General features: G+C 51.8%; 1 protein-coding gene across 1 annotated transcript in view; it reads right to left on the bottom strand.

Annotated features, from left to right (window-relative positions):
- Window positions 1-13,658, bottom strand: part of Ntn1 (netrin 1) — a 163,570-nt gene that overhangs the window by 59,452 nt on the left and 90,460 nt on the right. Inside the window, exon 2 of the mRNA XM_055594311.1 lies at window positions 1,304-1,492. Coding sequence (XP_055450286.1) covers window positions 1,304-1,492 — 189 coding nt within the window. The remainder of the gene's footprint in view (window positions 1-1,303; window positions 1,493-13,658) is intronic.

Here is a 13,658-nt window from a genome sequence, read left to right as displayed (position 1 = left end):
GTGCATGTGAATCCAGCAGTTCTCTCTCAGAGCCGAGTCTGCAGAGCCGAGGCGGGTAGTTGCTGTTATTTGGTTATTAAGGATGTTTTCTACACAAGCAGAGGTGGCCGGATGCTCAGAGGGGCACACACTTGAATGAGGCTCTGCCACTGTGGTTTTGAAAGTCTTTATCACCTTTGCATCAGGAGCCCTGCTTTTTTCACTTGGCTCTGGGTCCCTCAAGTTACACAGTCAGTCTGCACATAGGTACCCAACATCATGTCCTTCCGGTACGAAAACACCTCTGCTTCATTCAGAGGTGAACCACATCCAAAAGGGATCCTCCTGCCCCAAGGTTCCTAAAGACCCATTGTTTCCCTGAATGTAAACATCTCAAGCTCAGGCCTACTCTGACCCTAGACCCCAAACAAAGGAGCAAGAAATCCTAAGTCCCTGGAATTCCCAAAGACTCATGTGGAGTCGGGGGAGGTTACTGAATGAGAGGTCCCCCCTCTCATTCAGTTCCCTGGCATTTCATCTGCTCCTCTGAGTCATCTGACCATTGCTTGCTTCATTTTTGTTGGTGAGAGGAAAAAACAAAACAAGCAAACAAACAGCAGAAAGTTAAAACATTAGTGCTTGTCTCCTCTTAATAGTCTCCTCTTAATTTTTTTTTTTTTTTTGGGTCCTGAAGAGTAAAGCTATTTGCAGATGGATTAAATGTTCCTTCTGAGACCCTGATCCTGAAACTGCCAGCCTTGCTGTCATTTTGTGTGTGTGCCTGTGTGTGTGATGGGGTGGGAGGGGGAGGCAGTGTGAACACATCCAAAGAAAAGTGTCTGTGAGGGGCTAGAAGAAGAGGGTCCTTTGTCCCGACAGTAAGCCTGGCGAACATGACTCTCTTTCCTCTGGTATGCGGCACACCTGTGCTGAGGAGAAGCTGAGGAGGAGGGAGGTGGAGGGGGACGCGCTGGGAGCCTGGCCCTGCACCACATAAGGGAGCACACCCTACTACTTTCTTCTTTGAGCCTGTCTCCATTGCCCCTTTGTTTTGGCTTTCACCTCCAAATTCCAGGGAGGCCTTGACAGGAGGGAGAGAGAGGGGAAGAGGGGCAGAGGGGGATAGAGAGAGAGGGAAAGAAACAGACAGAGAGAAAGAGGCAGATGCAGAGACAAAGAGAAAAAGAGAGAAACAGAGGCACAGACACACACCTGTGTATGGATACACCTCAGTCTAGTCTGCTCTGTAAGAGAACTAGAAAAATAAATGGAAAGGGTGGAGGGGAAGAGTGGCCTCACGTCCCCGGCTCGCCAGACGCCCTACCTTTGCAGGCCTTCCGGTGGGTGATGGGCTTGGCCATGTCTCGGTAGAAGCCCTCCTTGCAGTAGTGGCAATGGCGGCCTGCAGTGTTGTGGCGGCAGTTGAGACAGACACCCCCGCTCTTGCGCCCCGACAGCTTGTAGAGCTCCATGTTGAATCTGCAGCGCCGAGCATGGAGGTTGCAGCTGCAGGCTGTGGGGAAACAGAGAGGTCATCAGCACAAGGGGGTGGGGGGCTGACACCCAGGAGAGGCCCATCTCAGGTGCCCTGTCCCAGCAGGACAGCCCTTGCTCAGGAAGCCTTTCCTTAGCTCGCTCCCTGGCACTTGGAAACACTGAGTGAGTAGTTCACATACCACGGCTGAGGCCTCCCACACCGTGACGACCTTGGACTTGCAGCCTTTGGAGCTGACATAAATAAGTGTGTTTAAGTCCCTCAGCAGGAACAGGCCATACCCAGATGCCCCGGCATCCACCTCTACCATCGACTTGCCCCTCTCCTTCCCACCACCCAGCACACCAGGCCCCTCAGCTTCCATCTCTAAGGGTCTTCTCCTTGCCAGTACCACTTCCGTTCGCTTCCCTGGCCTACACACTCAGCTTGGCATCACAGAACCTTACCCGCCTTCCCTGATGCTCTTGAGATCTAGCTCCTGCATCTCACACCATCTCTCTGCTCATAACCCACAAACCAGCTTCCAGTTTCGAGTCTGAGGTCTCTCGTTGGACCCAGAGGCTCCTCCTCCACATCACCCCTTCCTCTCCATCCTGCCTCTGTCTGCCTGTATCTACGGCATTTAAACAACTGTATGGATCCAAAATTGGGGGAGGGACGGGTGGCGCCTGGATCTATACTAAAAAGCACTCATTCCATCACAGCTTTTAAAAGAATGACAACACACATTTGGTATCAGCACAAAAAGAAAATATATAAATGTTCGCAAGTTGTCCGGGGGAAAAGGCCTGCACATGATATCCACCCGTGTCTATGACTACAGAATAGGGAGGCACACGCCCTTGGGACTCATCTTCATCTCCGTGTATGTACTGCCTGTCCAGGACATGGCTCACCTTTCCTCTCTCTCTCTAGCTGTAAATGTTTTTCCCGATTTCTTATTGGACGCTGTTTTTACTTAGATTCTTTTCTTTACAACTGCCACTTGGATTTTGCTCTCCCTTGTTGTAAGCTTTGTTAAATGTTCTTCCAGGAGACAGTCCCCAAATCACGTGCCCATGAGTCACTTGACTGACAAGCAGAGGTGGAGGAGGGCTTTCATGGAGGGCTTGATGCATTGCCTGCCCTGCAGTCCAGAAGCAGCTGGAAGCCAGTTTGGACCAGAGAACAGATCTGACTCCCAAGAGCCTCGGAAGCATTCCTGAGCAGGTATCCCCGGGTGATGAGTCCAACCAGGCACACGCAAACTGCATCTCTGCCTTCTACATGGAGGGCCATCACACAACACCCTCTGTCTCTGGGCTCACTCAGTGAGACAAGAGATAGGACTTACTCGGAGACGCTCTGGGCTCAGCCAGCCAGCCCAGCACTGAGGAGTCAGTGAAGAGTCCTGGCTGGCTGCAGCTAGGCCTCCCTGCTGCTAGATGGCCTCAGGGATGATGTACAGAACAGCTGAACCTGAACTTACAAGCCGGAACCTGGAGCTATTCCACAGGAACAGAAGCCTGGTGCTCCTGCTCAGGACTGGGGATCTGCAAGGACCCCCGGGTGTCACTGCCCTCCTCTGCACACAGAATGGCCTCAGCAGCAACTTTTGGTCCTTCTCAGAGGCAGACACACAGCCATGTCTCTCTGGGCAGGAAAGAGCCTCTAAAGGAGGCTCTAGCTGCCTAGCACCCAGCAGGCCTCTCTGAGCCCTTCTGGGAATGAGGGCCTGCTTTCCTTACCCCTTGGGAAAGCTCAGGCCAGAATCTCCTTCCAGCATACCTCACACCAACAAAAGGTTCTTTCCAAACAACTGGTCATACAAAAGAAAACTCTGAGGCCAACATCAAAAAGCACCCCCTGCCCCTCCTCGGGCTGTCAGGGAGCATCAAGTGATAATCTCCCATGCCCGGACTTCTGCGAAGTATTTTACAGCTTGTTTTCTTTTCTCTTTGTTTTATTTTCTCTACACAAATGGAAAAATGCACTGGGCAAAGGGGCCCACATCTGGATCCCTCAGGCCCACAAAGAGGTGTCAGCCTGCTCCCACCAAGCCATGGGCCCTGCCTTCGAGAGACACCCTAATCCCTCATGCCTTCCTGTTTATCTCCTGATTCTCTCCCAGGCAAAAATATTGGGTATTAGTTTCATTATCAGATTTCAAGGCGGGAAGGAAAGGGCAGCTTTGTGAGAACAGAGGTCAACTGAGGAGAGATGGGGGTGGGGGAAACAGAAAGCCTCCTGGGGGACCAGCCTGGCCCAGATCAAGGAGCCAGATAGACTACCTGACTTGGTGTTTACCTAGGGGGTCTCCTGGTCTCTCATAGAGACTCTAAGCTATGTCTGTGCTAGCTAGTGGGTTGGGATAAGCCAGATTCATCTCCTGTAGCTGCATATCAGACTCGTGAGGAGTGGCAGCAAGGGGTAAGAGCAGCAAGGACCTCTCCCCAACTCTGCCCTTCAAACAGAAACCGAATAGGAAAGAGAAAGGGGACCAAGAGCTAACTCTCGTTCTCCTTCCCCACCCAAATGTCCTGAGTCCTTAACTTCCAACTTTAAGCATTTCATTTACCTCTCCTGTCAGCTGGAACTTGCCCAGTCGTTCAATACCTGCAGATGTGAAACAGTCAACACACACATATACACTGCTCTAGCCACATGCTAGTCTATGCATGAGCTGTGGGAGATGCAGAGATAAAGGACGCATCGCCTTCTCTATCTTTGCCCAAGGGGCTCCTCCCTTCACAGGGGAAATGCTCAGACAGAGGAGCACGCGCATTAGAATTCACATTGATCATATGGGACGGGTGCCCTTAATCAACTTTATTGCTTCACTGGGGACAAGCCGAGGGTCTGATCTGCTAGCCCACAGCAAGCCTTGATTACATTCTTGTAAAACTGAGAGAAAGCAAACACTCAGAAGACATGTGCACGGATGAAGTAAGTGGGCTGATGGCTCATGAATTGGTACTGATTGGTGAATAGACGGATGGGGGGGTAGATGGGGGTAGATGGGGGTAGAGGAACAGGGCTGATGGATAGGCCCATGGGATGAATGAGTGAGATGACGTGGTGGATGATAGATGGATGGACGGTAGCTGTAGGATGGGGGGGAGAGATGGATAAGTGGATTGGTGGGTGGGGTGGCTAAGCAGATGGGTACATGGGTAAACAGATAGGACAGAGAGGATTTGCTTCCTGGCCCTCATCCTAAACACATAGTCTTGTAATTATCCTGTATTCTTACTTTGAAATAATTTAAACCAATTTTTGTGCTCTGATTAAACAATTTAATTCCATTTAAATAGACTTGAGTACTTTAGCGAGAAGACCCCTCATCTATGTGCCATGGACGCTCTCTCCCTAGGGCTCTGATTACAGAGAACTGACTCTTGGCTGGTCAGTGAGTTTACAAAAACATAGGTGTATTAATCTCTACCCAAACACCTGACAAGTTAAACCATACACCTACCAAGACTAGCCCAAGTCTTGGTAGCAGCACTTAATTTCTGTCTTTGACTCTCCAAAATTCATATGCTTCTGGCCTGTCAGTGAAAACAGGAAGGCCATCTGGGCCTGGCCCTGTCAGAAGCCCTGGTCTCAACCCCAAAGCCCCTTCTCTGTCATTCAACCACACAGAACCATGAGATTAGATAACAGGATGGACAGACAGGCAAATGAATGAATGGATGGGACAACCAATAGATAGTTGGTTTCCTTCCTTCCTTCCTCTCTGAGGCAGTTCTTTTGAGAAACTTGCCTGTGTTCTTTATAAAATGGCTAAGAGAATTCTGGACTTACATGCCTGCCTCTGGGCTAACAAAAATAACCCACAAAACAACCAGCTGCAAACTGCATCCTTTTTTTCTTTTTTCTTTTTTTTTTTTTTTTGAGACAGGGTCTCACTATGTAGCTGTGGCTGTCCTGTAATTCATTGTGTAGATCAGACTGGCCTTGAATTCACAGAGATCCACCAGCCTCTGCTTCCCAAGTACAGGGATTAAAGGCGGGAGCCACCAACCCAGCCAGGTTGGATGCTTTTTATAGAAAAAAACTGATCTCTCACCCTGAGTGCTCTGTGCTCCCCCTCAGAGGCACACTTCGAAGCAAGTAGATCACAGGAACATGGTCATCACTTCCAGTTTCCCTCACTCCTGTTTCTGGAATTACTATGTAAAGAAAAAAAGACCTACCCTGATTTGATATTAGGAAGTAAAGGAAGCTAGACCGAGTCCTGCCTCTTGGTGCTTCTATTCCCAGAGGAGTAACAGGTCTCTGAAAGACCTGGGATCACCCAGCTACGGGCAAAGCTGCTGGGACGGACAGGAGACAAACAGCCATCTTGTTGGGTCCTTCTGGGACCAGATAGAGAAAACAGGGCCTGCAAAGAGAACAGGGGAGTGGCCAGGATGGTGTCCCTTCACCATCCCAACTGCGCCTGCGTACTGGTCCTCCTGGGGATCCGTCCAGCTGCTTCTCTGCCTCTGTGGCAGGTATGACTTCACAGCCCAGGCTGGCCTTGAACTTTCACTGGTCCTCCTGCCCCAGCCTCCCTCTCAAATGCTCCCAAATTACAGGCGTGTACCACTAAGCCAAGTTCCAGATGTTATGTCCATTCCCTCTCTCAGATGAGTTTCATGTAGCCCAAGCTAGCCTCAAACTCACTATGTATGTAGCCAAGGATGTCCTTCTAACTTCCGATCCTCCTGCCTCCCCTTCTAGGCTGACAGGTGTGCGCCACCAAGCACAGCTTAGGCAGTGCTGGGGACAGAACCCAGAGCTGCTCCCACACTGGCCAAGTGCTCACTCCACAGACTGAGCTAGCCCCCGGCTCCTCCAGACGCGTGTCTAACCAACTCCCAGGCAATGCTGCTGCTCCCAGCCTACAGACTTGTGTCAGCCCGAGGGAACCAAATGGAAAGGAAACCGGCTGGACTGTCACCCACCCTGTGAAGAAAGTGCCTTGCAGCAGAGTGGGGGGTAGAGCTGACAGCAGGGGGCCTCCAAGGAGGTGGTGGACTGAGCTCTGGCTTCATGAGAAAAGCTCCTTAAACAACTGGCTCAGAGTCATGAAAATATTTGAGAGCCATTTTTAACAGTTGGAGGCTACTACTGTTTTCTTTTATTTATGATCTTGCTACCCTATTTAGTACACTATTTATTTAGAAATTGCCTGTCTCTTGTTTATTAAGCGTAAATTTTCCTCCCGCAGTGTCTTCTGGGCCTAGTTTGTGGCAACTGTGAAAAGGTGCGGCCGAGCAACCGCTGCACATACCCGGCTCCTGCCTGCACCAGCGGTTCTAGCTGAGCTGAGCTCTCAAAGGCTCTCTCCTCCTCCGAGAGGCTGACAAGAGCTGGGCCCAAACAGCCCTGGCACCCACGGCAGTTTGTGTTTAAAGGTTAGCTGGACCAGGGTGACCCTGACGGCCAGTCCATTTACGCAGCAGTCTGCAGCAGGTGCTGCTTTGTATCTGGGGAGTCCGGTTGCAGGCACACTTGGGTAGTCCGCAACTCTTTACGGAATGCTACTAGAATCCGGGAGCTACACAGGAACTGGGATGCAACGGTGAGCAGGACAGAGCCTCTGGAGAGATCCCCAGGGGCGGTCAGTTGACGCTGTTGTGTTTGTTGCCCCAGCCCAAGGCCCACTACTATTAGAGATTGTAAGCAGAAATGCCAAACGACCAAAGACCATGCAGTGGAGACCACTCAAGGTAAACCCAAAGGCATGGGCAACCACTAAGGGGACAGAGGGGACACGGCCCAGGAAGAGTGTTCTCTCGGGACCACAATCATTGAAGCTACCTCTTTTCAGCTTCAATTTAATAAAACCACTGGCAGATGCGGTCCCCAATGCACGGCTGGGAGAAAGGGTGTGGGAAATGGGGCTGATAAATGCTTCAGTCTTCCAGAGGGAGAGAACACCGTGAGCCACTCCTCAGGGTCTGGGGCAAAGCAAGGAGCTCCCCCTGCTCGAAGGTTTCCCATCTCCCAGTCTTGGGTCAGTGATCTAGGATCACCTGAGCAGGTGATGGTCCTTCTGACTTGTGATCAGGTCAACTGTAATCCAACCACATCACGACACCAGGGTAACCCGGCTCATAGCGTCCCATACCACCAAAGACAGGGAGAGCACCATGCGGAGGTATTTTGGAAGAGTGGCCACATAGCTTTCATTACAGTCTGTTGCAACGGTTGCTCTGTTCTTACTATAAGTTATTACTAATCTCCTACAGACACACGAAGAGTATCGTACTATATATGTTATAGTCACAGTGCTTGCTATCATGAGTGGTTTAATGTAGCCACTGATATATTGGAAAGCAAGCAAGCAAAACACACACACACACACACACACACACACACACACACACACGGGGAGGTTGGGGGGCTGTAGTTTCCTCTGAGGTTGGAGCAGGCTGAAGGGCTCTAACAGATGACTAAAGAGCAGTGAGTGAATAGGGGTCCACTCCTCAACTCCCATCAGCTCAGAAGCCCCTGAAGCCAAATTCTCCCCAGAGTAGCCCTTTCTCAGTGCGCCCTCTTGGAAGCCAGGCTTAAAGAGCCCTTTATCCTAAGGTTCCAATTTGAAAATAAAATCTGACTACCTCTTCCCTACCAAGGCTTTATTCTGATACCAAGAATGCTGTGGGCGGTAGGAAAAAGGGGGAAAATGTGGGAAGTGCTTTGGAAACCCAGTGTCCCAAGTGAGTGGCTCAGGGAAGCCTGCCTGCCAAAGACAGGCTTTAGATGGTTTCTGATAAAGTCCCTGAGATAAGTGGCTGGTGTTTGTTGAGGGCTTAGGGAGCTTTAGCCAAGTCTGATCACAAAGCAGACCTCTGTCAACAGTCCTTCAGGCCACTAATAGGGCTGAGCAAACACGATGGTAACAAGTTCTTCACACCTGTGGGGCTTGGGAAAGGTTCGGCCCCTTTGTCCACAGGCAGACAAAGAAGCTGCCAAGAGAGCCTGGGCCCCCAACCAGCCGGGCCTCTGGGCATCTGGAGAGAGGCCCAGGGTCAAGACAGACAGCTTGAAGTCTGGCCAGCCCTGTGTCCCTCCGTGAGCTGAAACAGCTCCCACCGGACGGGAGACCCTCCAGTGAACGGAGTTCCTGTGAATGGGTGGCAAAGGATGTCCTGAGTTTGGGGCCAGACCCACAGGAAGTATTAACCCAAGAGCACAGCCAAGGCTTAGCGGCTCATTCTACTCCCCCACCCCCGTACAAGGCCACTGTCCCCTCCCCTCTGTTGACTGCAGGGCCATCTCCCAAATCTACTTGACCTCTCGTCATTTTTTCCACTGACTCCCTTTCTCTGTAAACATCTTGGCCTTTTCTTTCCTCTGCCCTTTTTTGGCTGCTCTGCCTCCCCCTAAGGCTTTGAAATGACCCTCTCCTAACTGTCCCAGGCCTCTCTGTGGAGGAAACGCCAAGTCTGGGTGAGCCCCAGGCAGTCATCAATTCTTTGTCTGCACCTCTCCTCGGTTCCACCCTCTGCAGAGCCTGGGCCCAGGCCACCAGAGGGTGAGCCTAGCTCTAGCCTGTCACCTCTCCCTAGAGAGGCCATCCCTGGCCTACTATGCACTATTCCCAACTCGGAGCCTTCCTCACCTGCAAGCAATCCTTTGCTCCAAATCTCTGAACATTCCTCTCAACTTGTCACCGCCCTGCTCTGGAAACTTCCACAGCTGCCCACTTCTGAAGAGATGCAAAGTCCATTAGTCTCAAGGGCAGAGGTCCAGGGGACTGGAGAGGTGGCTCGGGTTAAAAGCACCCACAGGCTGCTCTTCCAAAGAACCCAGGTCCAATCCCCAGCACCCACACAGCCACTCACAACAGTCTATTGTGCGGCCCTGGGCACCTAACACCCTCTTCTGGCCTCGGTGGACAGTAGGCATGTGCATGGTGCACAGACATACATGCGACAAATCCCCCATCAACATGAAAAAAAAAAAAAGGCCCAGAGACTGAGTTACAGCAGAAAGACCCCACCCCCTCCCACTCATGACTGAGCCAAACAGGAAAGGGGCTGTTGTTCACCCACGACAACACAGAGCTTGGACGGGAGTGGCCTTCCCTGCTTGCCTAGTTCACCCTCTTATGGAAGAGATGGGAAGGATGCGGCAGAGGCTTGGCCAAGGACCTGGCAATAGTTAGCGACAGCTAACTTGCCACCTAATGAGTCCAGGGCACCTTGCAGACCTCCTTCGTGGCAAGAGCTGCATGGTCCTGAGCTTGATAACCCTCCTTCTTAAAGGCAGGTCATATCCATAGCAAAGGAGGTTGCCTCAGAAAAGCTCACCCCCTCCCGGGGGCGGAAGGCACCGCCATCAAGTCCTCTGCCGTGGGACTCGTCTGCCCTGCCAGATGCCTGCTTGCAGCACGGGGCTTCCTTCCAGTCGCTCTCCCCCAGAGCTGGTGCACAGGCTCCATGTACTGGACGTAGGGGAGCTGGCTCGCCAGCGGAATGAGCCAAGCCTGGCTCCCAGCTCCCTGGAGTCATTTCCCATCTGTAATGGGTCCCATCACCCAGGCTGGCACACTGGGCAGGACCCCAGGGGTGGTAGGGGAGGCTGCTGTCCAGGGCCTAATGACTTGCAGCTACTCTAGTCTGCACCGCTGAGGAGGGATGAGCAACTGCAGGGACACAGCTCCGGGGCTGCTTCCTGCTCCACCTGAGCAGCTAACCAATCCAACCCTCAGGCTAAGCTCCAAAGGCGAGCCAGCCTACAGCTCTACGGGAACCCACACTGCATGCCGCTCTTGGCCTCACTGACACAGGGCCCGGATCAGGAAGCTGACAGGCTTCAACAAGATCTGCAGGGAGTGATGTTTAGGACCTTAATACCCCCCAGGCTTGCATGGCAATCCTCTATCCCCAAAAGGTCCCCTACCCTCACCAGCCCATACTTTGTCTAATGTGTGGTGACTCGTGGAGTTTTTTCCCCCCCAAAGGACTGACATTAGTGCTGGTGAGTCCCGGAAGCTGAAGGGTCCCTCAGAGTGGGCAGTCCCACTGGGCTGTCTGGGTCTGTAGGGCCTGTTTGTACTATGCCAACTTGTTCCTCCTGTACACGTCCCACTGCTGACTCGGAACCGATATTTGACGGCCTCTCTGTTTTCAGTGCAGGGTCTCACTAAGGAGCTCTGGCTGCCCTGGATCTCACCAGCCTTGAATTCACTGAGATCTGCCCGCCTCTGCCTCCCAAATGCTGGGATTAAAGCATGTGCCACCATAAGGAGATGAACAGGAAATGGGAAGGCACTGCCGATTGGAGCTTCCTCACTGTGAGACGGTTAGAAACTAGCACATCGCTCTGCCCCACCCAGGCACTCAGCTTACTGGTTCCTAGAATGCCTTCTTCACATGCAAAGATCTCCCTATTCGGAGCAGGGTGGAAGAAAGCAAGTAGGATTTAAGTGGCCCAAAATAAGTAACAAAAGAGCTTTTCATCGGGGCCTGCTCTGAGGTGGAACTCATCAAAATCTGAGCCCCAACTCCGGATCTGGTTATTTTAATCAAATCAGTAGGTAAAATTTATTTGGAGATCAGTAAGGGGCTTATGGGATTATAATTAAACACTTTAATTAAAAATCATGTCCTGGAAGAGAATGCGGATGACCCGCCATACAGATGGAATGACAGGGGACAGCAGATTCCAGCTGACCAAGGGCGCTGGAATGGGTCATGCCCAGAGGTGAGTGGCCCAACCATATCTGGAGACATTCAAGCAGAGCGGACAAGACCTAGGAGGTTCCAGATCTACAAAGGAGGTGAAGCCTTCAGCTCTCAGGCCCTTCAAACAGATACCTCTGGGCTTTGGGGCTGAGCGGCTGCCACAGCTTGCAGCTAGGTCTGGCTCAGTGAACGCTCTTGCTCAGGAATTAGGACAGGGAGCCAAATCTGCAAATGACGCAGGTTCCTCACAGTGAGCGCTGTGCATGTGAGGAGGAGATGCAAATACAGGGCTTTATCTGTAGAAAACAGATCCAAATAGCCCTCCTGGAATGGTGTCACTCTTACAGAACACGGCCACAGAAGCTGTAACCCTTCCTCCTGGAGGCATGGATGAAATCGCTGGACTGGCTTAGGAACATGGTGAAGCAACGGAACAGTAGGGGTGGCTGAGTCAACCTGAGTTTGACTCACAGGGAATTCACACGGTGGGAAGAGAGACCCTATTCCTGCAAGCTGCCCTCTGCCCTCCATGCTTGCGTTCTGGCTACAAACAAATAAACTCGGCAAATAAACAAATGCAGCCACATCTGGTGGGTTTCAAAAACAACTGGACAGAGCGGAAATGCACCAGCACAACTGCCTCCAGAAGGCACCTCTGTGTCAGGCCAGCATTGTGAAGTCTCAGCTGCCAGATGCCATAAGCATCTCCCCTGGATTTAAGGATGATACACCACCCTAGAGTCTAAGCCAGAACCCCTATGTGGAAAGGGGAGCCCGTGTCAAGGAACAGAAGGGACTGGACTCCTTGGCTGCTTGCCTTAGGTCTAGGCCCTGCGCCTGTCAATAAGAAAGGCTGTCCCTTCCTTGAAGCCTTGTCCTTACAGTGGAAGGGAACTCTGAGTGCCCAAACGGAGCGGGGAGCTCATGGGAAATCTAAGAAAGAGAAGTCAGAGAACATAGGCCAAACCACAGCCTGAAGGATGAGGGAGAAGTGGGTACCAGCGGCACTCGGGCTCGGTACTCACAGAGCATCTGATACCTGCCACAGCTAACTCTGGCCACCCGTACATGACCAGGTGATGTGCCCAGCGCGGCTCTGTGCACCCTGGGGCCACTTAGTCTCCACAGCCTCAGGAGGCCAGATTATAAGGCCCCTCGCTCCAGCTGCTGTTTCCTGTGTATTTCTACCCTAAACACACACACCTCCTTGAAGGAGAATTATGAAGGCTCTTGAGGAATGTATATGAGAGAGTTTGGGGGCTTTTGAGGGATTTCCTAAGTCCTGGGTCACTCAAGATTCAACTTTGGAAGCAAAAGCTTACCTTCTTCACTAGGAGGCCAGGATAGAAAGATGGCTCCAAATACATCACTCATGTCTTTATAACGGGGAACAGGTCCCAAGACAACCCCGAGCCCCACGGGTACCGAGACCCACGGCTGCTCAAGTCCCTTCCATGGAATGACACAGTGTTTGACACAGTGTCTTCTATGAAATGAGAGGGACACAGTCCTTTCTATGAGCTGACATTGCATTTGCACCTGCTCATCCATCTATGTACCTTCAATCACCTCTAGATTAATTCTGGAAGAGTTAACAGATAACGTGATTACATTGGAGAGTTAAGGAAATGCTAGGTAGGAAAAATTCTGTACAGCTCTTAACACAGATGCAAATGCTTTTCAGATGCTTTTGGTCTGAGGTTGGCTGTCTCTTCCGGTGTGGAACCCAAGCACAGGAAGGTCCAACCAGGCTGTCGTCTGACTACAGGAAGCCACAAATCTTAGAAGAATAGAGATGCTGGACCCTGATTCTGTATACTTTATCCATGCCAGAGACATCAGGTGGAGAAGGCCTTACTGTCCCCATCCTACAGCTAAAGATATTGAGGCCCCCAGAAGCTCCTGTGTCTCACAGTGGTAACAGGGCTTTTAGGAAGCCGCTCAGCACCCCCCCACACAAGTCTCTGGGGGCAAAGGGCAAAGCAGATGCACCCCAGTGATCTGAACTGTGTGTTTCTGTACCTGGAACAGAAGTACTGGGGACACAAGCTAGGCCAGGCAGGGTCATCTTCAGGCTACCCTCAGGTAGTCTTTTCAAATGTTTTCCCAGGGTTTGAAAACCAGACAGGTCCCTTGTACAAGTCTGGGGGTAGGGAGCCCTGTGTGATCGCCCCACATTTCTTGGCTTTGGCACTCCTGGCTGCTTTGCATGTGGCTAATTCCCTCGGCGTCCTCTGTAATTCCACAGTAATGTGGTTTTAATTGTCCCCAAAGTGGGCCATTCTTCCTTTATTGTGTAGTAAATTTCCCTCTAGAGTTCAGATTTCATGCGCCAGCACCAGCCGAGGAGCAGGCCGGCCTCAGGGGGAGGCAGTGCTGCCTCATCACTGGCCCCTGGCTCTGGCCCTGGCCCTGGCCAGCCTGGCTGCTTCTCACTCCCTTGGCTAGTAGCTCCATACGGGGGACCATGAGGCAAACATGAGGACCCTTGAAGGGAGGGGCACAGATGAGGAGGCAGG

This window comes from Psammomys obesus, unplaced genomic scaffold, assembly GCF_907164565.1.
Source record: "Psammomys obesus unplaced genomic scaffold, mPsaObe1.curated_primary_1811, whole genome shotgun sequence".
Lineage (NCBI taxonomy): Eukaryota > Metazoa > Chordata > Mammalia > Rodentia > Muridae > Psammomys > Psammomys obesus.
The sequence above is the reverse complement of the archived record's forward strand: the minus strand, read 5'-3'. Positions and strand labels throughout refer to the sequence as shown.